General features: G+C 39.7%; 1 protein-coding gene across 4 annotated transcripts in view; it reads left to right on the plus strand.

Moving 5' to 3' along the window:
- SMC5 (structural maintenance of chromosomes 5) overlaps positions 1-24,810 on the plus strand; it is a 47,366-nt gene that overhangs the window by 20,153 nt on the left and 2,403 nt on the right. Inside the window, exons 11-24 of one of the 4 annotated variants that reach the window (XM_030968344.1) lie at positions 1,489-1,602; positions 2,585-2,679; positions 2,880-3,012; positions 3,888-4,061; positions 4,204-4,373; positions 8,991-9,114; positions 10,307-10,429; positions 12,512-12,637; positions 13,265-13,360; positions 13,713-13,817; positions 14,029-14,148; positions 16,929-17,108; positions 17,196-17,291; positions 20,013-21,654. In XM_030968344.1, the coding sequence (XP_030824204.1) occupies positions 1,489-1,602; positions 2,585-2,679; positions 2,880-3,012; positions 3,888-4,061; positions 4,204-4,373; positions 8,991-9,114; positions 10,307-10,429; positions 12,512-12,637; positions 13,265-13,360; positions 13,713-13,817; positions 14,029-14,148; positions 16,929-17,108; positions 17,196-17,291; positions 20,013-20,153 (1,797 nt within the window). In that variant the 3' untranslated portion in view covers positions 20,154-21,654. Of the gene's footprint in view, positions 1-1,488; positions 1,603-2,584; positions 2,680-2,879; positions 3,013-3,887; positions 4,062-4,203; positions 4,374-8,990; positions 9,115-10,306; positions 10,430-12,511; positions 12,638-13,264; positions 13,361-13,712; positions 13,818-14,028; positions 14,149-14,283; positions 17,109-17,195; positions 17,292-20,012; positions 21,655-24,810 lie in introns of those variants that run through there. The other 3 variants (XM_030968345.1, XM_030968347.1, XM_030968346.1) reach the window with 3 other exon arrangements.

Consider the following 24,810-nt stretch of genomic DNA (forward strand, 5'->3'; position numbering starts at 1 on the left):
CACCATTTCCATGGACAGGCAGGTGTTCAGCCATCTCCAGGAGAGCTGGGCTCCATCATGTGTGACAGTGACTTGGTGTCTTGGTTTTGGCCAAGGACAGGGTTAAATTTTGGTAATGCTTGAGAGGATGCGTGGCTGAGAGGGTGTGGCCAGAGCCTAATTTGTTCCATATAGCTGCACCTCTTTGCAGGGTGAGTGGGGGGGAAAGGGACTCTTGCTGTGATTTTGCCTTTCGGGTTGGGAGAAGTCACAGTGGTCAGTCAGTGTTTGTTAGGGGTGTAAATTGTTAGTCTTACAGCTTTTAGTATTAAAATGGCTGGCAGTTACTGGTTGCTTTCTTATCTTATTGCTCTTCCCAGTAAATTATTCTTATGTCGACCTATGATTTTTAGCTTTTTTGCCTCCAGTTTTCAACTCCATTCTGCTGGAGCAGGAGGCAGGGAGGGGACATGAGGAGCAAGCAGTGCCATGGTTTTAGTGGGCCTTCTAAATTGAAGAAAACCAGTTGTAAACGATGACATTTGGGAAGCCATCACTCCCAAGTGTACCTCCTTCCTCTCACATTATATACTGAGGATGATGATCTGGAATATCCCTTTGGTCAGTTTGGGTCACGTGTTCTGGCTCTGTTTCTTCCCAGTCTCCATCATCCCTACCCTACCACTGTGGCAGCATAAAGAGTAGAAAAGGCCTTGGCTTTGTGTAACCTCTGCTCAGAAATAACAACCATCTCTGTATAATGAGCCCTCTGTTGAGCACAGGCCCAAAACACAGCCCTGTACTGGCCACTGTAGAGAAAATTAACCCTACCTCAGCCAAAACCAATACATTTTGGTATCATGTAAATTAGTCTGGTGTACTTAAAAATTCTAGCTTTCAAATTGCTGTTAACTGTACCCAACCTTTCTCCAATTTGAGATTATTAAGTTGTGTAGTTCTCTGTAATTTTGCCTTTGTGTTTCATGTGTAGTGACATAATGTTTAATTACTAGTCAAAGCCAACTGAAAACCACAAACATTAACATTTCATTCAGATTTGGAAAGCTTCATCCATTTGAAGTATGTGGGGCTTTTTTCTTAGGAATTCAAATGCACTTGAGCTTAAGGAGTGTGATGTTTTCTGTTGCCAATGGAAAAACCCTTACTAGTGCTGAAGCAGAGCCATTAGACGTAAAATGGGGGTGGTTTCAATTGTAAGGTCAGGATGGAGCAGGAGAGGTGGTATGGTGAGAGATGGTGATAACTCCAGGAGTGCTGAAAAAGGATATGGATGGCTAAAAATCAATTAAGCCCAGTGGTCTGTGACTTACCATAGGTTTCCTCCCAAGAGAATTGGTTGCAAAAAAAGCAAAGAAATACATTTTTAAAGACATAGTTCTTGTTTTCATTAAACGTATGTGTGGATATCATCTTGATTATTTGAAGTGTTTTTTGGGGATGTTAAGTTGAATTGTATAAACTCGCTTGCTCATTACCTTTCTTTATTAGATCAATATGAAAGACAGTAGACATGCAAAATACGTTGAAAATCACATTTCATCCAATGACTTGAGGGCTTTCGTTTTTGAGTGTCAAGAAGATATGGAGACATTTCTGGCGGAGGCAAGTTGGCACCAATTTTAAAACTTTATTATGTACTGAAGTAGGAACCCTGAACTTGGGAGTCTAGCGAGTAAATCTGTATGATAATGATAGATACCTGTATCATAACAAGTAGATAATGCGAAATGTTCAAAGATTTTTTTCAGAATTAAGGTTTCCTTAAACCTTAGACTAACTAATAAACGTGTAGGAATATTAGAAGATACGGTTTTTTTAGATTGCCTTCTCCTTTCTTCCTTCCTTAAGGCAATAATCACTTAAGTAGAAAATACTGTGTACAAGAAAATGGGTAGAGCAGAAATCTACAAATTTAGTGCCAAAATTTTTCACTGCCCTGTGAATAAAGAGGCAGGAAGCATCTTTTGTGACATGCAGTGGTCTAAGCAGCAAAGTAAGCTTGTTTTTTCGTAGTTCTACTGTCTTCTGAATCAGTGAGAAGATTGTTCCTTTTGAAAGTCAGGCAGATGATGCAAGAGGAAAAAACCAGAAGATAGGGTATTAAACTGTCACAATGTTTCCCAACTACAGTCAACACAGCGGTGTATTTGTGACAGACCATCCTGCAGTTTTTGAATACTCATCCACTCCTCGTGGAAACTAACCACTTCTTTATACCTGAACGGTAGCGGTGATATCTGAAGTTCTGGGGGCATATCTTGCTTGTGTGGTTGTGGAACTCCGCTCAAGGCTGCTTTAACCAGCTCAACTGATCTTCAATTATATGATTAGTTTTTAGACTGAGCACTTGGCTCTGGGTTTCTTTGATTGCTTTCATTTTCTCTAGCATGTAGTGTTTTCAGGGACGTTAATAGAGTTTGCTTTTAGAGAACTTGGTTATTTCTGAGCCAGAGGGAATTGGTAAGTTCTTCCAGAGGTTATCAGTTGAAAATAATTCTGACTCTAAATCTGTAATTAATATTTTATTTGCACGTGGTTTATTTTTCTGGTCTTTACCAAATAATCTAATATAATATTAATCTAGGTGCGTGATCGTCAGAAACTAAGAGTGAATGCTGTATGTGCACCTGATGAATCATGTGCTGAAATTTTACCATCAAGACCTATTGAAGAATTACAGTATGTATCTGATTGGATTCGGAATTAGTTTTAAATGCAGTGGGTTTGTTTTGTTGCTATATATTAGAATCTTTTACGCAAATCAAATTATCACCAGTTTAGTTCTGGGTTACTGGGAAGAGTCTTTCTGACCCTTTAACTTGATCTTGCTTACCTGCTGAATTGGATTTGTGATGCTTGCTTTTTTATCTCTTCTTCAGCCGATACGGATTTTATTCATATTTACGAGAGTTATTTGATGCGCCTTCTCCTGTGATGAGTTACCTTTGTAACCAGTACCGTGTTCATGATGTTCCTGTGGGAACACAGAAGACCAGAGACATGATTGAAAGGGTAAAGTATCTGAAGAAGCATAAAGGCACCTGTGGTGTGGAGTTTTATTTCGGAGGTTGTTTGGCAAGTAAATATGGAGGATGCAAAAAATTGCTTTAGCAATTTTATTTCCCCTTTTTGTTTGCCTTGTAGAAGTGGGAACACTTCATTATGGGCTAACATATTGCAAGACATTTTAACAAATTCAATCAACCTAATTATTTACTAAGCCTAATTGACAGAATATAGCTGATGCTGCATATCTAAACTGAGCAACATTTTTAGTCAAATGTAACTTTATCCGGTGGAGGCTTTTTGCTGTTTCTGGTGTAGTGGACGTTTTTTATCTTTATGTATCTTGAGTTATGGTGAATCTTTGGTTATTTATAGTATCCTTTTTGATATGAAGCTTTTAAAAGAAGCAACTCTGGTATTTTTATACCTTCTTTTTTCCTACAGACGGATTTGCTTGACTAATACATTACAGCTCACTTTATGGTTTCATCTATTAATTCTTTAGTACTTTGTTTCTTTGTTACATGGGATACTTGTGCAACGCGTTACATATCTGAAGCAAATACAATCCTTGTTCACTATGCAGTACCAATGCTAACGATTTTTCATTGGTGTCTGTAATATCTTGACAGTCAGACTTGTTTAATTAATTATGGTAATATACTCCAACAGTATCTCATCAGTTCTTTGCTTACCAGTCTGAATTACAAGTGTAATGCTGCATTAAACTTAGCATCTTTTTGCAAAGGTTGTTAATAAGTAGGACCTGCAGAAGCTGAAGTTTTTTCTACTGTGTTTATCAATCACACTTGTTCCTTGTTCTGAAAAGTATTGCCTTCAATAGTGCTTTTGTCAGATAACTATTTTTCTGTCTTTCGTAGATCATACAGGAAACCAATCTAAGGCAAATTTATACAGCAGAAGAAAGATACGTTATTAAAATATCTTCTTACACAAAACAAACCATCTCTAGTAATACATGCTTGAAGGAGGCACAGTATCTCAGTAGTTCAGTGGATACGGAGGAAAGAGGACAGTTGGAAAATCAACGACAGGTACCAGTGTATTTCTGTAACTGTGATTACACACAGTTGATGTTGTGAACTTTTAGCCATTTTATCATGCATTAAGCAGAGCCTACATATGTTAGTATGACATGCAATAAGAATGCTAGTGTTGCACGTTCTTTTGTTTCAGGACATCAGTAATACGTTAAAGTCATTGGATGCACGTTTGACTGCACTGTTCGAGAGACAGAAGCTTCTGGATCTCAGGGACAATAAACTCAGGCAGGAGAAGAAGGCGCTTTTAGAGAGAGGAAACCGGAGGAGGCAGTTAGAATCAAAAATTCGTGTGAAGTATGATAGGTAGGAAACAAGCTATGTTGTCTATGAAAAAATCTACAATATCTATGTTATCATTTTAAAAGCAGAGATATTTTTGTTTTCTCTTAATACAGCATGCTTTTACCCTTAAAAAGTAACCAGTATTTGAGCATTAGATACAGGTGATAATCAAGACAAGGAAGGTGTTTAGAAATTATGATAGTATCTGAGACAACATGTAGCAATGTTCCAGATGATTTTCTGTAATAGTATCATAGGATTCCAGTTAAATATCACTGCATGTATTTACTCAAAGATTAGGTTATTGTTCTAACTTTGTAGCACGTCTAAATAATGCCATAATGTGCATAAATGGTACTAAGTAAGCATGTCAGGGATTGAGTAAGGCCCCAGTTGTCCATAGTATCATTCATTACATATCTTTTGTTTTTGTGGGCCTCTACAATTGGTTTTTCTGTTGCCATTTGTTATAAGGCGTGAAGTCAAGGCATTTTTCAACACGTATTTCATTTAAGCACACACTCCCAGCAGGCAGTGTAGACAACATTAACATCCAGTCTGGACCTTTCTTCTTTTAACCTAGGAGCACTGTCTATCAATTGTTCTACTGTGTACCTCCTAAGAGAAGTTTGTTCCATCCTGTCAGTGGTTTCTGTTGTGGAAAGATATAGGGCTATTGTTATTAGTGTCTTGTCTGTGGTGAGCAAACAGAGCATCCTCATCCCATGCTGTAGAGTGTGTGCTGTAGCCCCTGACCATATTGATTGCTGAGTTTGTACCAAGGTGTTGAGGTTTGGCACAGTGGTCCAAACTGTGTGCAGTGCTAAACAGAGAGGAAAAATCACTTACCTTGCCTTGCTCCTACTCATACAGCCTGGTTTGCTGCCAGGGTGCACTGCTTGCTTATGCACAGCTCATTGTGCAGCAGTGCTTCAGGTTCTTCTTTGTAGAGCTTTGCTGCAGCCAGTCTGTCATGAGCCTGTATTACTGCGAGACCTGCTGTTTTCGCAAGACAGGACTCTGCATTTGTCTTTGCTGAATCTGACAAATCTTCTGTCAGCCGCTTCCCCAGCTTCAGTAGACGTCTGTGAACAGCAGGCCTATAGCGCGCTCCCAGTTCAGTGTCTAAAAGCCTAACAACAGGGCCCTCTCTTTGCTCTTCCATGTCATTGGCAGGAGTCCTGAACAGGGTAGGATCCAGAACATAATCCTTGGTGCTGACTTCTGGGCAAGAGAAAACAAACCCAAGAGTCACCATAGAACCACTTTTTTTATCTGTTTAGTCTTCAATTAATCCAGACTGTGGTCTTGAAATTCAGGTGCATGAATGGTGTGGGACACAGCACTCAAAAAATGAGAGAAATTAATCTGGATCCAGCAGACAGAGGAAGATGAAGCTGATACGGGTTAATGCTCCCACGTGAATCCAGTAGTGAGGCTAAGCCTGACTTCCCACTAGACACACACAGAACACATCAGAACAGCCTATGTGTGTGTAGTTACACACTGCACAATGGTGATACAGAGCAACTGGACAGATGCAGCACTGGTGGTTGCCTCCTGTTTGTACTGTGACTGAGCAGCATGAGATTACCCTGGTGCATTGTCCGTGCATATCTATGGGCAGTGTGAATCCCATTGGCAGCTGGTTCCAGACAATCTGAATCTGCGCAGTCAGTACCTCTAGACCTCAGGCTCCTTAATTGCTGGTACCTGGAAATGCAGACCCCTGAGGCTGTAGCCCTGCTTCTGTTGGCCTGTAGAGGCTGCCTCCCTCGCCCATGTGTGCCTGCATGCTGAACTGGCTGTGACTCTCTAGTTTATGGTAGCTCATTCTGTGGTCCTTGTCTCAGAGATACAGAGGTAGCCACGACTTCCCCAGTCTGCACCCCATAGCCAGTACTCCTGTCATCTTACTAATAAGCACAGACACATGGCAGCAGTCTGTGTCAGCCAGGCTGATCCTCCAGTAGCCATTTCTTCCTACGGTGTCACTCTTAGTGACTCACTTACTGTCTTGGCTCCTGGGCCACTTGCTGTCTAGTCTTGGTCTTTATTAGCAATCAAACACCCTCTTGCTCACTTGTACCATGGTGCTGGCAGCAAGGACAGTCGCATCATCCCATGGTACACTCACTCTGGTCTCTCCAGTCAGGTGCAGCCATCACAGACAAGCAGGTTTCCCCCTCTGACTTGTGATTTGACTACAGTTGCTTGCATGTAGACTTCCAAACACGTGAGTGCCTGAGTAGAAAGCAAGAAAAGTGGGAGGAATGGAGTTGAGTAAAAAGAGAATGTGCCAATTGGGCATGGCTGGACAAGGGTAGCAACCAGCCCACTATTTACATCTAAGTGTCCCTCTTATCCTCATATTCCTTTGTTTTCCTATACGTGTTATTCTCCAAGTTACTTAGTTCCTCCCTTTCCTCACATTTTTTGCACTCTTAAATATGTAATAGGAAGAGTCCTGTAGTTTTCTGCTGGATCCCACAATATCTATTCTATAGCACAATGTCCAGCACTTTGCTGTTCTACAGAAGATGCAGAGGACCGGGCTGGGGGCTGAACAGCTTGGGAGGAGTCTCTGTGACAGCAGCTGATAGCAGCTTTTTGACTGTAGAGCTTGAAGGACTCTTCAGTCAGGGACACTAATATTACCCTCTACAGACTGAGGTTTCTTTTGACACTGAATTGATGACTGTGAAGCTGGAGGACTTGGCCTTTAGGAGCAAAGATTCAGGGCAATCTCTACTGAGATAACAGCAAAATTGTCAGAAACAAGATCTCTCGTTATGTTATATAATTACTTTTTTATTTACATATCTTCTGTATCATAAGTAGGAACACTGTTTTGTTTCCTCTGTATAATTTTTACACTCTGCTGCTTCAAAAAGATATCCATGTGTTCATGAGCTTCAGTGAGCAATTGGTAACCCTGGTGAGCCTTCACAGGACTTGGCCAGCAGTGAGGCTGTTCAGCCACGGTGACAAATTTGGGTCACTCAGAGCATCCCACAAATACACTGTGGCATGTTTGGTGCATTCCCAGGACTGCTAATGCAGACAGAAATGCCCACTAAAATGTGAAAGAGCCACGAAACCACAGGGTTTCCAGGTGAACTGCAGTCAGTGGAGAATAACTGCTTTCTTAAAGAGGAAGGAAGCTGGAAAGGTGGTGTGACTGTCTCTTTGCCAGGAGAGCTGTCACCAAAGGTTGTGCCACCGCTTAAATTAAGGTAGGGGACTGCTGTGGGAGTCACAGACTCATTGTGAGTCACATTGACTCATGTGTTCACTCATTTTCTTGAAGCCCAGTGTGGTACTCCTGTAGACTTACTTGACAATAGTATTTTCAGATACTAGTTTTGCATTTCAGAGCCTGAAATTACATGAGAGCTGTATCATTGCCTGGAAGAGTGGATTTTTGGTTTATTTCATTTACTTTTTTGGGTTGTAACATGACATGTAGGTGTGGTTCTTAGGGCCACAGTTCAGTGAAGAATCTGGCAGTGTTAGGTTAGTGGTTGGACTCAATGATCTTAAGGTCTTTTCCAGCCCAACCAATTCTGTGATTCAGTTGTGGTGCAACAAGGCAACCCTCCTCAGTCCAAAGGGTGCCTTGGTGTTGACTAGATTGATTGGCTTCACACCTGGACACTGGTACTGAGAGTGTCCTGGGACAGGGTGTCCCTTTCTCTGAGTCCTGAATTTGCATTCCCATCTGCTCCCATGGCCCTGTGCTCCTCTGAGCTTGTGGAAATGGGCATTTCATGGACTCATGTCTCATATGGTAGGCCTGGGTGTAGCCAGGATGCAGGGTATTGTTTGGACTTCTGGCAACTGCTGTTGTCTTTTTTGTATGTGTGGAGGTGAGCTTCTATCAGGTACCCTCACAGAAAGCTAAAATTGACGTAAGTAGCAACGGCTTGATCTCTGTCACCTCATTGTTTTACAGTTGGTTCATGAGGTATGGCATGCTCTTTGTAAATGTTTGATGAATCTCCATGATCACCTTCTCCATTATGCCCCTAGAATTGCTTCCTGAAGGGACTTGTTTTACTGTTTTCCCAGGGATCAAAGCAAGAGTCTGTAGTTTCCTATGTCATCCTCTTGGCCTGTTCAGCAGTTTTGAAAAATCTCCAAATGCTTTGCAGCTCAATAAATGTCATGGTTCCTCTTCCATGTTCTGAAGCTCTAAAACAAGTGAAAACGGTTTTTCTTCATTGAGATGAGGATACAGTTATTTTTTGGCTAGACTACGTAACAAGAATTAAGTAAACTTCCTGAACTCACATGGGTTGTATTGTTACAAAGAGATATCAGAAGAAGAAAAGTTCATTCCTTACACTGATTTTTTTTTCTCTGATTTGAAATTTATAGAAGTCAAGGACTATGCTTGCACAATGATGCTGTTAGTAGCCAAAAATGGGGTTTCTTTAAGTGCTGCTTGTTTTGTCTGTTGTATTTCTTTGGTTTAAAGTGCATGGGCTGGGAATGCTTCCAATATGTTTGGAATGTTTAGGATTATAAATTCCTATTCTTGCTAACTGTTGATTTGTCATCAAGTGTAGGACTGTTTGTGTTTTTAGCATGACTTACTTTTAATCACAATGAATCAAATATTGATTCCTCCCATAGTTTAAGACAGCTGGAACAAGATGCTATTGACCTAGAGAAGGAATTTCAACTGGCAAATGTAAAGATCAAAGAAATAAATAAACAGAAAGCAGAACTTGTTACAGAAGTGATGCATCTCACCAAGGTATGTATTTTTAACTTGGTATGTGTTCCACTTTTGTGAAGAGTCCAGTTCTTGTTATTTAAGTGGGAAGTATGCAGCATTTGTTACTGTCAGTGTTTTCAAGCTAGCTTTCTTAATTATTGAATAATATTAACTTTTTCCATTTTTCATCCCCTTCTAATTTTTTTTAAGTCTGTATTTCTGGTAATTATTTTAAAATCACTGAATTGGAAATGAATAAACTTTTTCCTCTGCCCAACTTCATACTGTAGAAACTTTGTGTTAAAATGACAAATAGTGAAGACCTCAGACCTTGGCTCACCACTGTAGTCAGATGCTAGCGCCCTCAGAATTTTATCTTGTAGATCCCCATGGTCTGCAGTAGAAACCTTATCTTCCCTTCCATTAAGGGAGAGGATTAATTTTTATTTATGTGCTGATCATAAAGAAATGATAAACAGTTGCTTTCAATGGCCTGTAATTGTAGCTACCCTTTAGACAGTAAACAATGTGTTGATGGTTTTAAAGCCTCTGGACTGTTCCTGAGGCTGACTTGTTTGAAAAAAAACCCAAACATTTTAATGTCAATGTCATGAAACCAGATTCTAGTGATCATTAAAGTCTGTTACTTAACTGCCCAAACACAGCCTTGTTTAGTTGTAATGTGCTGTTCCAGTTAAGACATCAGATATAAGGGTTTCTGTGCAACTTGTCAGTCAACTGCAATGTCATTACAAGATGTGTATGTCTTTTGTGTTTCTTTTTTGACCTTTTCCCTCCCTGTGTGGCGTATGATGTCCACCAATATCCACCTGTTGGATTCTTCTTTCTGACTAACAATTGAGATGGCCTTAGCGCTTCTTATATTTCACATGATAGTATATAGTGAGAAGGGAAAGAGAATGGGACCATGGAGGGTTGATGTAAAATTGTGGGTTGAAAGTAGATGTGTGTATCGATCTACATCTGTGTATTTATATCTATTTGGTAGAAATTATATATGTATCTGTAGAAACTTAAAAGTACATGTGAACTATACCTCTTTAAGAACTTGGGTCACCACTTAATTCATTGAATTTGACACAGTATTGATGACCTGAGCACAGTGTGAAATTGTATGCTATGACTAAAAGGATGGGTACTTTCTAAAGTAGTGATTATATTGGTTTTGAGTCTGGTGAAAAAAAAACCTGCTTTGTTTTCCTGTTTGTAGAGGATCATACAATTGAACGTCGACAAAGTAGATTTGGCTTTTCAGATGACCAGGGTGACTGCTAAGAAGAACAGACTACAATCAGAGTACAAAGCAGGAACTGTACAGCTAAGAGCTGCACAGGTAACAATATTTATGAATATTGGGGTATCTACTATGAAAATGTTTCACTGGGAGGCCTTTATGCTGTTGAAAAGGATGCTTCTGTGTCTTTGTTTAGAAGTGGCTGTTAGTACTGCTATATATTTAGCCTCGATTTCTGTGGTTTAACTTCAGCCTCTTCATTTAAAGCAGAATAGTATCATTGCCATCTTCAGTTAAGGACAGCTAAGCTGCCGTGAAAATGTGCCACTTAGTCATCTTATCCTGGGTCTTTTTATTGTAATAAGAAATGTGTAAACACTTCTTTGTATAGACAAAGTCATGAATGTCATGTCAGTAATGTGTATTGTCACTGGGAAATTCATGTAATGTTTCTAGTTGTCTCTGCACACATCTTCATCATTTAGGGAGAAACTTGGGCTGGTACATAGTTAGATATCTGGTCAGATCGGTAGACAGGATTTGTGATTTGTAACATTCTGGTAATTCTGAAAAATTGCCTCCTTCCTAGTGAATGGGGTGTGAGTCAAGTGGAGTCCCATTGAGGCCCCCTCAAGAAACCAACAGGAACATTAACATTGCCACATACTTTCTAATATATAGAAGAAATAAGGAAACAAAGCTTGTGTATTTATGTTTGTCTAAATTTTATTTTGCCTGTGGGCATTGACAGTAAACTGGAAAAGTTGAGCAAAAATTAAAAATTGACTTGTTGAATTGTCAGTGCATTTACTAGTACATGGTTGATAGTAACATCAAATATCTATTGCTTTCTATTTTTTCTGTCACATACTGAAGTTTCTCCTGCCAACTGTATCTTTTCCTCTTCACTGAAGAATTTGACTTACCGTAGTTTGGATCAGGCATATTCAATCTGTTGAATATTGAATGTGTTTCAGATTTTAAGTGCCTGTAGATCAACTTGAACTCTTGTTTCATGCAGCTCTGCAGACCTCCCTTCAAGTGAGAGCTCTATATACAATTGAGAATTGAGATTGCCCACTGCAGTTGATTCAGAATTGATTTGGGCTCTGGAAATTATCAAATACATAAAATTTATGCTTCTTGTAGGAAAAAAGTATAGGTGACTCTCACAGGATCTTTTGCCTCGTTCTCATGTCAGAATATTTCAGATGAAGCCATTTGACTTTTAAATTTGTGGGATCCAAAAAACTATTACAGGACATATGCAGATATCCAGTGGAAGGTAACTGTTGTGCTGTACAATAGCATTTATGCTAATTCAGTATAGCTTGAGATCTTGGCTGGAAAGAATAGGGGGGACATCTTCCCTTTACTGTTTTATCTGTACAGTTCTAATGCTGGTCCTTGCAAGCCTCCTCTACAGTGGACTTCATGAAGTAGAGGAGGTGGTCTAAAAAAGGCCTCTTCCAAAAGTTTTCCAACCTTGCTGAAAGCACCAACTCAGTATAGAAAACTATTTTTACAGTTTCTTTGTGGAGATTGTGAAATGCTTATCTGTAATGCAAAGATCTTTTGTGTAGTATTTAGTGGAGAGAGAGGGAAGAACAGGTTTTTTTGAGTTGATAGCTGCTGAGAACTTCTGTGAGATGATCACTAATGATCATACCCATTACTGCCGCTTCTGTTGTATTTAGCAAATAACAATCAGTTACAGTTCCAGAAAGTAATGAGAGTGACTGTCAATGTCTGTGTCCTATTTTTAAAACTGTGAAACAAGTATTTCTCTAACTGTGTGATTTCAAATGAAAACTGAAATTTTTTCACCACTGGAGGGCTCCTATATTTAGCTGAAGTACACAACAGTAAAACTTGGGAAGATAACTCTTGAATATACATGCACACTTATGAAGCTGAGAGAAAAGAAATTTTGGTATTTCTGAAGAACTTGCTTTTGATCAGTTTGCCTTGGTATCTGTTGACTTGATGAGCAGAGATGTATAATGAGTTTTGATTAGTTGAAGCAAATTGTTTTGATATTTTGATAGTCTGGTTTCACCTACTTTTTCTGCTTCAGATGTGCTTTATTGCTAGTGTGCTAGAGTTAGCTCTGGAAATTCACAATAATATTAAAAAAAAAGACAGTGGTGATTTTAAAAAATCTTTTAATATTTCTAACAGCAACGTTTTCATGAACTGGATAATAGGAAGCAACTTCTTTATGACAAGTGCAAGGAACTGATGAAGCATGCTCAACACATCTGCAGATTGGGTCCAGATCAAGATTTTCCAGAAGAATTTAAAGTTGTATGTACAAAAAGAAAATTTCACCAGCTCTTGAATTTCTAACTTCTCCTGCAAAGAATAATGTGTTTTTTGTTTTTTTTTTAATTAGAAGGCTCCTAGTAAAGGATTATGTGTACTTCTGTTACTGTCATTAGCCTTTTAAACCACCTTTGCAATAGTGCTGAGATATCCTTTGACGACTACTTTGTTTTGTGCACAGGGGAGAGAAAATTAGACCTGTGATTTCAATTGCAGTCCACAGTCTTGTGTTCACAGAAATAAAGAGAGGCCGTATTTTTCTACCTTCTTGCTCTAATGGAACAACACCAAAGAACTGAGTTCAGAACCCAGCCTCTCAGGAGTATTCATTTGCATGACTTATCTAGCGTAGTCCATGTCTTACACTGAATCTCTGAGTATCTGTGCTTGCACAATTTAGGCAACTGAAGAGCAACTAATTATGTAACTTCTTTCTCTGTCCAGAATAGTTAGTGGGGGAATCTTGCTGTGTTAAATCTTGAGTATCTGACACCCTGATTAAAAGTAGCAAAATGGTTTATGGTTTATCCAGTTTGTTTTTTTTTTCCAAGAAAACTTGAGTCCTTCATTAGTATTGCTTTGTAACATGTGCAGTCTTTTGTCTTGTAGGCTTTTCAGACTCTTCCAAACACATTGGAGGAAATTGATGCTTTTCTGAGTGAAGAGAAAGCCAGGGCTTCCTGTTTCACAGGCCTCAGTCCTTTGGTATGTTCGTTGCTTTCCCTCCCCCTCTACCCACATTGTACTTGTTTCCCACTCTCTGCTAGATCTTTCAGTACAATAAGCTAGACAGTATGAACAATGTGCTGTAAATGCCAGATTCTGCATCTGCTCAGATTTAAAGCAGGTTCTTTAAAAAAAAAAGATGCTGCAATAATCTGAGAGAAACAAAGCTTTACCATTTCTTTGCTTTAAAGTTAGAAATCTGTCTTGTTTAGTGTACAGTACAGTAGTCTGTGCAATTATGTTTGAACAGTATTGATGCAGTGTGGTATTTTTACAGTCAGGGTTACAATTAGCAAATATTTTGCTGACTGCTTGTTTTTTCTTCTGGCAGGTTGTTGATGAATACAATAAGCAAACACAAGAAATACAGCAGTTAACGGAATATCTAGAGGAAAAGAGGAATGAGTTGAATAACTATAAGCAAAACATTGCACAGGTAATAGCTCAAGTTACTACTTCATCATTATTCAAATTCTATGTTATTGTAAGAATGTATGTACAGAAATAAATGGTAACATTTCAGATTGTTTTGAGTGTAAATGGAGATGCTAACTTCCCTAATTATGATGATTTTTTCAGTGTAAATGCTATCTCCAAGGGAAAATTGAGGTCTTAAATTGATTTTACACGGATATGTCTGTTTTTAGGTCAAAGAAAAATGGATAAACCTCTTGAAAGTGATGATTGAACAAATTAATGGAAAGTTCAGTGAGTTCTTTAGTTCTATGCAGTGTGTTGGTGAAGTTGATCTTCATATGGAAAATGAGGTATGATTGAGTTTCTCATATAACATTCATATTTTCTTGCATAATGTTTTGATGATATATTGCTAGAGAAAAATAACAAGTTGTCATGTGGAGATTTTTTTTTAAAAGCACTGAACTTTTACTCAACACTTTCAGTGTACTAGAATGGACTTATCAGTCTGATAGAAGACAAGCGAGTCTTTATCCAGATGACTAGGACTTCACCTCCTGACTTTTGGAATCGGCCTGCAACTTACAAAGCTTGGTTAGAAACACTGTATTTACTTAGCTGTTACTCAAATTTATTAAGCTCATTATTTAATTCTGAATTTTCAGCTAACTTTTGTCCTCTATTATCATCTAAATATTCTGTTATTAGGCGTTGAATTGATTTGCTTCTACATGTAGTTACTACTGGAGTCTGAGGGCATTTGATCTGTTCTGAAAGCAGCTGTCATTTGGCCAATCCTGTTGCCTTCTCAGTAACTTTTATAGGTAGGGTTTACCTCTGGTAAAGAGTTTAAAGCATCCGTAGAACTTGGGGAGAAGTATTCAGTGCAGTGAACTGGAGAGGGAAATTTGGTAGTTTGTTTTAAATTGATCACTGAAATGATGATGTCAAGACTTTCATATGTTAACACATAGACTACACAATAGTGAAATTTAACACAATTTTTTCTGACTTTGTTTTTTCTGTTGTCAATTACTCAAGCAGCTTTTCTTAAAATAGCAGTGGCAGTTATTACTCAGGGCAGAAGAGTGACTGGTAATGCTCTTTATATGAACTGCATAAAAATGTTGACCTGTAGAATAGTAATATGAAAAAGTAGAACATTAAAATACAGACTTTTCAGGTCTTTTGATAGTTACCTTGACAGATCTATATTACACAAAAACTCTATTTTAGTAAAAGTATGTTGAAAGAGGGAACACAGAAGGAACAGCAAAGCTATTTGAAAGCAAAAGGTGTGTGGAGTGCCTTTCTGAATCTCTTCTTTGGAAGGTCTTGCTTTTCTATAGCAAAGATGTCACAGATAGTTTTAAGAGATGAGCTAGCAGTACTGTGCCAGTGAATAAAACTTGTTTCCTCAAGGGATCAGTGGCTACAGTCTAGAAGGATATGTTCTCAAGTTTGTACTCCTTGGTGTTCTCTGCAGATCTTTTGCCTCTCCTGTAGGTAAGAAGAGAGAGACTCTTGAGGTTGACTTACTTTTTATTAGAGATATTTCTGTGACACTGAAGTTCAAGCCTCTGTTAGTCTGCCTTATAGGAATCTTGAGATCTGTGGATGTCCTTGGTGACTACTAGCTGCTGTCACCATTGGATAAGAGGAACTGGACATTAGGTGGAACTTCTTTACAGAAAATGTGATTAAACATGGAATGGACTGAGGAGACAGATGATGGAGTCACCATCCCTGGAGATGCTTAAGGAATGACTGGACAGAGCTCTCAGTGCCATGGTCTGTTTCCTAGATTGGTGTTCAGTCATAGGTTGGGCTCTGGTCTCAGAGGCCTTTTCCAACTGAAGTGACTCTGTGATGCTATGTGAAATACTTCACTGGGTTCTTTCTTAACATTCTAGCAGAAGCCTCTGGGAACAGTCTGACTTCCCTTGGTGACACTTAGTAGCCAGAATTCGTACTGCTAGCCATGATAACACTCACATTCCTTGATTCACTACAAGGAGTTTTGAGCATCATTTTTGTCAATTGGAAAATCTGTCAGTTATGCAAACTGATATTCAAAAGACACAACTGTGTGGCAGTTGTCGAGGTCTGACTGATGCCATTGTGGCTGTGTTTCACAGCAATCTTCGTAATTTGGTTTGCTAGCTTGTATCTTCATTTTTTCAAACCTACTTTTGCCAATGCATCTGAAATTACAATGGGCTTAGAGACCTTAGATTCTGGGGTTTATTTCTCCTTACATGAAATTGTAATCAGAACAACTCACAGAGTAACAGATCAGTTGGAAGGGCTCAGAAGGATCATCAAGTCCAGCTCTTAAGTAAATGGCCCATACAGGAATTAAACCCACAACTTGGTGGTGTTAGCATCATGCTCTGACCAACCAAGTGGACTCAGTGGCCACTGAACACAACTTCAGTAATCCTAGAGAGTCCTCTGGAGATTTCTTTTTCGTCTTAAGCATGAATGCATTTCATTGTATGGTCCTTCTTTTGAGCCACATCTGTTATCCTGATGCCTTGCATCGTTGGCTGAGGCTGCTGCCAAGTTTCACTTTCCTGTTAAAGAAAAGCCAGCACTGGAATCCTTGTGTGTGGTTTTCCCATTGAACTATGAAAAGGAAATGGCTGTCCTGGATTTGGACAGCAGTGGTTGATGGATTTCAAGCTGCTTCCACTTAAACAGGTGCAGATTGGTACACAACCTACACACGCACCATTACTCCACTGTTCAAATTGATAGTATCCTAAGGCTTTTTTTTTTGTATTAATGGGATTTATAGGGGCATTGCTTTCTTCTTATTCTATCCAAGATTTTTATTTTCCTGTTGATGTTCTTACTGCATAAAAAACCTTTTTTAACAGGAATTAATAAATCCTAGTCGTGAAAAGCGAATGGTGTTGGAAATTGTGTAGCAAAACTAGACATGAAGGAAAACAATGAAACAGGATTAATATATATAGATGAACCAGAATTAATATCTTGATTTTAAGTTCATCCTGAGTAGTTGATAGACCCATGTACATTTGTAAAATGCCCTGGAATTTGCATGTCATTGTAAAATAAGCTATAATAAAAAGAAAATGAGTTTAAAAGGTACTGGCTTTCACAGCAGGAGTATGAGAAGTATGGAATTCGCATTAGAGTCAAATTCCATAGCAACGCTGAACTTCATGAATTGACTCCGTATTATCATAGTGGAGGTGAGAAAACTGTTGCCACTATGTTATACCTGATGGCTCTGCAAGAACTCAACAGATGTCCCTTCAGGGTTGTTGATGAAATAAATCAGGTGAGAATCAATAGTGTGTTATTGCTCTTTCTGTCTACAGATGCTTATGACATAATGGAGAGAACAGACTTTTTTTTTTCTTTTCAGGGAATGGATCCAATGAATGAGAGAAGAGTTTTTGAAATGGTTGTGGAAACCGCTTGTAGAAAAGGGACGTCTCAGTACTTCCTCATTACACCAAAGGTGTGTGGTAGAAAATGAAATAGGAAGTTAAAGTGTAGGAGAATGGAATTTGGTGTGATAATATGCCAATAAACACTCTATAACTTACCTGTGTTTTACCTAAGAAATTTGGATTAAAGAGAGTATTTGTCAATTTTAAGGACATTCAGGCAAGAATTTAGACAACTTAGACCAAGGCTCATCTCAGAAGCCTGCTCTGGAGTTGTGCCCCCACTGGAAGTATCATGTGTTAGTCACCAGTGGAGAGGGTTACCATGGAAAAGGCTGTAAAAGGTAATGCCTCTAGCTAACACAAAATTCAGACTGTAGCAGAGACGAACTTCCAGACAAGTCAGATGAGGATACTGGAGAAGGAGCAGGCTAGTGTTGCTGACATCAGAACTAGAGGAGTCCCACATGACTACTTGAATAATTTTCCTGTGTTACTCTGAGATTTAGAGGCTCAGAAAAGATTAGATCTGTGCTCTGGGAGTGACCAGTTTAATTGTACTCTTCAGTAAAAATTTTAAAAAAGGCAGTTGACTTACTAATCATGCAGTGATGCAGTGCCAAGTCTTGAAAGGGTAAATAAGGTGGCTGTCTACCTGCACCATAAACAGAGACTAATGTTATGTTGAGCTTGATCCAAGACAAATTGAAAGAGTAAATATTACTTTTGTACACCAGGGAGACAAGCAGTCAGTAAGTGTGCTGGTTTTCATGAAGATATCACTCCTGTATCTCTTTATACACTGTATTTTAGAAAATCTGGCTGGTATGTGCTGTTTTTTCAGTAAGTAACAATTGAAGGGTCTGGGTAAGGCCCCCTCATAGCACTTACCTTCCTGGAAGGAGATGGAAGGTAATGCTTGCTGTTCCTTCTGATCTCGCAGTATGCTTACCTCCATGCAGTTTGGTAATTTCCTGACAACATTACTTCTTTGTTACTCTGTGTTATCTATTCCCTTTTGTCTTCTTGTCATTCTTCTTATTGAATCAGGTTTTCCATGCACTCTCCTACTTAGAGAAATAACAGCATGATTTGGATGTTGAAAGATAGATAGCTCAGCTAACTCTAATGCTTCCTAAATTTAAGGAGTTGTAGAAAATTGCCATCTGGGGTCTAGAGTCTGTTGTAAAAGTTGAGTCTGTTGTCAAATTACTAAGAATAGAGACAGGGAAAATGGAGTATGCAGAGCTAACCATAAAGATCAAAATGAAAATGAGAGAGCATAATTTAAAAAATCTCCAAACTTTAAAAAACCAAAAAAAGTCAACATCATAGTGAGAGGAAACTTGAGGACTATGTTGCAGCATTATTCAGCAACAAGAGACAGGGTTATGAAGAGATGGCTGAAGTGCCTCCTTCCCTCTTTCCTTCACAAGCAGGTGACATGACAAGTTACAATGGCCTGTCACAAGAAAAATTAGTGAGAAAGCACGTTGTGTAAAGGTTGACTTGATTGAGAGTGTTTGTGTGGGCTGCATCAGAGGATAATGAAAAAGGCTGCACAGGGTGGGCTGAGAAGGCCAGACTTTACTGTTCGTGGCTTAGCCTCAGTTTCTGAGCCCCTGCTGTGTGTCACCACTTACTAGAAAGTGTGACAGTTTGTCTAACCAAGGCAAGTTCCATGTGTGTACCCAGTGGATACAGGAAAAACTGCAACCCTTTGTTTTGGTGTTGATACCTCCTGTAGTTGTATTTTCAAGCAAACTGCAGAGGAAAGTGGTATAAATTAATATGCAGTAAAGTTGATTAGGAATACTGTATTTTGAGTAGTTTTGATTCGCTGTCATAGTGAGTAGATGAACTGAAGATGTTCTTAGAAGTGGTTTTGAAAATTAGTATTTTTAATACAAATCTGGTGAAACATTGTTTATTAAACATACAAATAATAAATTAACATACAAACTCCCATGTTGGGAGTTAATCCTTTTTTCGCTGTGAAGTGAAATTCTAAATAATCTTAGGTTAGGTAAATTTTATCAAAACCAGGACTCATTTCAGTACAGACAAACAAAAAATGTTGTATTTGAGAAAAATCAACAACAGCATCTGGTGTAATGCCTAAATGACTGGGGAGAGGGAAATGACAAGCTGAGCATCAGTTGCAGGTAAATTGTTCAATGTCATCCTGAGCACTGCTTGTAATCTATAGTGTGCATGACATCTTTGTCTGCTGGGCTTGTGTTTGGCACAGTTTGGATTATCATAAGTATCCAGCTTTGGCTGTTACACTTCAGAAAAGTAGTACAGGCGCTGGAATTACTCCAGAAGGTAGCAGTGCAACTTGTAAGTAATCTTGATCATTCTGAGTTTCCACTAATGGAAATTGCTTACCTCAGAGGAGCACAAGGCTAAAGAGAGACATAGATTTACTTGGGTACAATTACTGTTGCCTGTCCTGCCCTGGGGAAAAAAGGAAAAACATTATTCTGTGCCCACAGAGGAGTGGAGGTATTCTCTGGATACAGAAAAAAAGCAGTGAGGTTGATGGCAGCAAGAAGGTACAGATTAGATGTGAAAATTTTCCTCAATAAGAATAGTGATGCATGGGAATTGGCTGAAGAATGAGTCCCTTTGAGGGGGTTTCTAGGAACAAATACACTTCATTTGTCAGGTTGTAATCCTAGTATAGTGATATTTTTGAGATCTAAGGTTTTTCACAGATGTTACTCAGCTTTTTTAGATAATGAGGAACATTTAGATATTTTGACTTTTGTTTCTGTGTTTTTCACCAGCTCCTGCAGAATCTCACATACAATGACAAGATGACGGTGCTGTTTGTCTACAGTGGACCTTCTATGCTGGACACCTGCAAATGGAACATAAAGCGCTTCAAGAGACAGCAACGGCACCTTTCAAACATGGCTGAATCTTAATTCTGCAGTGTAGCATTGTGTGTCCTGTACGGGTTTTATTGTAAAGTTGGTTATTTTCTATAAGTTAAGAATTTGGTTTGACCCTCAGTTCCCCCCATGTTCTCCCTCATAGTGGTTTGCTCCTTTCACCAGTTACCTGTCCATCATTGTAACCAACCCCCTTTCCATTTTTCTATGTCAGTCTTCCCTTACCTACCATATGATTTGTCCCCTGAGCCTTTTCCCTCCCCTGTGCCATTCCTATTGGTTCAGTTGTGTCCCTCGCTCCTTCCCTGGGCTTCGTTCATTGGTCCCTCGTGTCTCCTTCCGTTACACCCTTCCCCTTTATAAGTGCCTCCCCAACGGGTTTTCCCTGACGCCGTTACTGGCCCTGCCTGTGTAAATAAAGCGCCTTGGCAGCCATACACGTGTCCACTCCTTCCTTCCTTCGCCTCAGTACTTCGCAGTCCTGCTCTCGCCTGCGTCACCACGCTGCCGACGGAGCCACTACTCGGGGTTCTCGCCGAGAACCTGGGAGTGGTGAGATTCACAGTGTCCACCGGTCACTCCGGGAGCGGCTAGCCGACACCCATCAGCTCCAGTGGCCGCGGGACGAGACTTCACTACAGAAGTATTTTATATATCTTTATTGAAACATCTGTCTTTCAAGAATTCAGAAATTGACAAAGAAGAAGACCCTCAAAAAATTGATGATTGTGAACTTTGGTTCTTAAAACTTGCACAAATGTTTGACAGATTTGAAATGCATGGTTTTCTTTTTCAAGTCTTTCATACTGGTCACTTTCTCTAGATAACCTACTCTTCTCAATTGTAGGTTTAAGTAAAAAAAGGTTTTATTTTAATATTCTATTAATTAATGCAGCATCAGAAGTGCAGGTAATTTTTCTAGGTTATCTTGGATTTATTCTGTGGCTGTTGTTTTTCTAGAGGTTGGAGGTTTTTTGACAGTTGTACTGGTTTTGGCTGGGATAATTTTCTTCATAGAAGTTTGTATGGAGTTATGTTTTGAGTTTGCGATCAGAATGCTGTTAGTTACATAGGGGTGGTTTTGGTACTCCCGGGGAGTGCTTTGCACTGCATTTTTGCCTTTTCTATTTCTCACACTGTCCTGCTAACACAATAAGTTTATAAGAAGCTGGGAGGGGACACAAGTGGGACAACTGACCAAAGGGCTGTGTCATGCTGTGTGACATTGTCCTCAGCAGTAAAAGCTAGGGGAAGAAGGAGGGGTGTTTGGAGCTACATCTTCTGAAGTAACAGCTCTCTGTGGTGGAGCCCTGCTTTTCTGGGAGAATAGCTGAACACCTGTCTGTTGATGGGAAGTAGGGGATGACTTCCTTGTTTTGCCTTGCTTGTGCACACAGCTTTTGCTTTCCAAATTAAACTGTTTTTATGTCAACCCAGAAGTTTTCTCACTTTTACCATTCTGATTCTCTGATCCATCCCACAGAGGGAGGGTGGGTGTGTGGCCCTGAGCAGCTGCCCAGGATTAACCCACAGCAGTGTGTGTTGGTCTCAAAACATGGTGTTGCTCCTGTCATTTTTGCACCCAGAGCTAAATGAGATCTTGGCAAATATGTTCTCTTGCTGTGTATTCATAGAAGAGCAAGTTGCTTACAGACTGACCTCTTTGGAAAGCATGGTGATGAGAACATGGCGTTAGCTGGAAAGAAATGACAGACTTCTTTGGGGATAAGGAGCCATGCATAGTAGTGGACAAAGTTGATTTTGCAGGAAGCAAGATGAAGGGAAGGGATGATAACTTAGAATATGGTGGCAGAATATTCCAAGGAGCCATAGAAGAGAACAGAGAGCTGAAGAGTGCACAGGTAACATGTGAACATGGACGGTTCAAAAGAATCTGGATCACATAATTTAAAGGGGAAAGATGTCCAATTCCCCCTTCCCAATTTGTAACCAAAGCTGCAGACTGTGAACATTATGCAGCTTGACCTTAACTGCAATCCATTAACAGTGGTTTACCTCAGTTTGGGTCACGTAATAGGTTTTCATGGACAATAAAGGTTTTTTTGGATGGTTGGGTTTTGTAAGTTTTTTGTTGTTTGGTTTGTGGTTTGGGGTTTTTTTGCAGGGTTTTTACTTGTTTTGTTGGTTGTGTTGTTCGTTTTCCTGAGGAATTACAAACATGGTGCAAATCCAAAGCAGATGATCAGTACAAGGAGTGCAAAGGGACATCTCAGATACCACCAAGAGTACCAGCCTCGCTTTGTCCTCCTGCAGTGAAGCTGAAAGGACTGTTAGGTGAAAAGCCACTAATACTACGGTTTTCTGTGGGCCCCAGCAGCTGAAGAATCTGATTCTGCTTTATGTTTGCTTCTGAGCTGAACTGTACCGTCCATGAAGGACTTTCTGGTCAGAATTTTTGTAGACTTTAAAATACACTTTGCTGTATAAAATATACTGGCTTTGTCCTATTATATTTAAAGTGGTAGAGGTGCCAGTGTGCATGCAATTCCCTAAGCATCAGTATGTCAGGAATCAGTACGTTCATGAAAAATCCTCGCAGTAGCTTATATTGGGGAGAATCCTTTATTTCAGTTTGAATAAATTTACAGTAAGGCTTTCCCCCTTGAAGTGTTTGTTTAAAAATGATACGCCTAAGAAATTTGGCTTATGAGATGTAAGAGTTGAGTGTAGTTCAGCTTCTAGGTAAGGCCTGGCTTATTTCATGCAATTCAGGAAAGCAGACCAGCATTGCACAGGCTAGTAATACAACTGTGGTTTTCCCTTGTATTTTTTGACAGAGCAGTTATGCATGGGTTTTCATAGGCCCTCAAAATGTGCTTTCTGCTTGGCAACACTGTTCAAAGCCACTAAAGCAGTCATTAACAGCAGAAGAGCCCTTATGGCTGTATGTGGTGCTTCTAGGAAGCTCTAATATACCTTACATCTGTGTCTTCTGAAACTTCTGCTGCTGTTGTTCTGGTCCCTGCCCATTAGCCACAAGAGAAAGAAAAAGCCATTGGAAAGTCCGAAACTTTTCTGTGCACCTTTGGTTTATTTCTCCATGCGTTCTGAATTCAAAGAGGGCATTGTTGGATCTTGGAATGGTGAGCTGCCCTTATGTGCTCAGTGATTCTCGTTTGTGCTATGGTTTATTCATTCCATTTCCTTTGTACCTTGTGTTTCACTGTGCGGACACACAGGTGTTATGTGGCCTAAGAGGCAGTAGGCATTATGAAACAGACAGTGATGGGGTTTGATATGAAAAGTGATAGGAGGTTTATCAATTATCAATTGAAGGTCACAAGCCCCTAAAAATACAGCAATAGTTGTGGCAATTTCAAAAATACAAGCTGAAAACAATACAGACTCTAATTTACCCAAAAGCCATGGATGAGCCAGAAAAATACTTTGTGTAATCATACAGAAATAAATGTCTGTTAAGGATTAGAACTGATGTCAGTCAAGATCTTCTCTTTTTGAAATGGGAAGATTTCCACAATACCTGTGGAAGTGTTTGAGGTGTTTTACAGGTCAGAGAGTTTCTTAGCTGAGGATAGCACGGCAGTGAAAGCATGGTAGCTGAAAAATTCTTCCCATTGGGAAAGCTTCCTCTCCTTTAAGGGAGTTCCATAAACAGTACTTGAGTAAGTGGGAGTGTTCTGACAATTGGGTGTTTGCATTAAGTTACTGCTGAAGAAATTTTTCCGATGTGGCTAAGCAGTGTGAGGAGCTCAACCTGAAAGTTTTGCTTCCAAAGGAAGAGTCATTGAGAAAGTAGTGGTTGTTACAGAGCTCTGATGCATTAATAAAACCTCACAGACTCTTCAGCCCTGGAAGAGTGACTGCTGAACCACATTGTTATAGACTCCTGTGGAGATCAGAATTGTCCAGGTCACCCAGCTGACAGATTCAGAAAGCCAGCCTTCCTTGTATGCAGCTTCCTGAACCACTCTGCAGCCATTTAACTAGACTATTAAGACATTTTGTGGCATGTTTCCTTTCTTTTGTCCTTGGCAGAGAGGAAAAATGAAAGTACAGGATACCCTTACAACCTTGTAGAAACTGTGCTCTCAGAATTAGCAGGTCTAGTTCAGGGTCACACTTCCCCCTGCCAACTGCCAACGCCTCTGTGGTGCACCCAAGACTTTGCATGACATACCCATTCCTAGTCAGAATTTATACCACTCCTGGCAAGACCCCTCTGTACAATGTACTACATCTCAGCGGTTGGAAGCATCCTTCTAAGGCCTCCTCTACACTAGGCAGATTTTGGTAGCTGTTCAAATTACAGCACTAAAACCAACTATTAAAAGGTTTAAGATAATGGTAAATTTGTGGGAAGTCTTTTATGATGGGATTGCAAGGGAATGAGGCCAGTGCCACAGCCCTGTGTCCCTTATTCATAAAATCAATGACAAGCTAAAAAAAGAAAACATTATGCTGAGTTTTTTTATCTGTCCTTTAGCCATCCAACACAAGAAGAAAACTCCAACTCAGCACTGAGTAAAATCTGGAAGCTACTTACAAGTTTTGTTCCAGCTGCAGATGGCAATCTTCCACCCATTTGTCCCTGCCTGCATTGCTGGAAGGTGACACGTTCGCTCGGGTCCAGGGCTCATCCTGCAGTCATATCTGAGCCCTGTGCCCACGTACCTGGTTAAGTTCCTGTAAGTGGGTGCTTTCGGTGACT

Source organism: Camarhynchus parvulus, chromosome Z, assembly GCF_901933205.1.
Source record: "Camarhynchus parvulus chromosome Z, STF_HiC, whole genome shotgun sequence".
Taxonomy (NCBI): domain Eukaryota; kingdom Metazoa; phylum Chordata; class Aves; order Passeriformes; family Thraupidae; genus Camarhynchus; species Camarhynchus parvulus.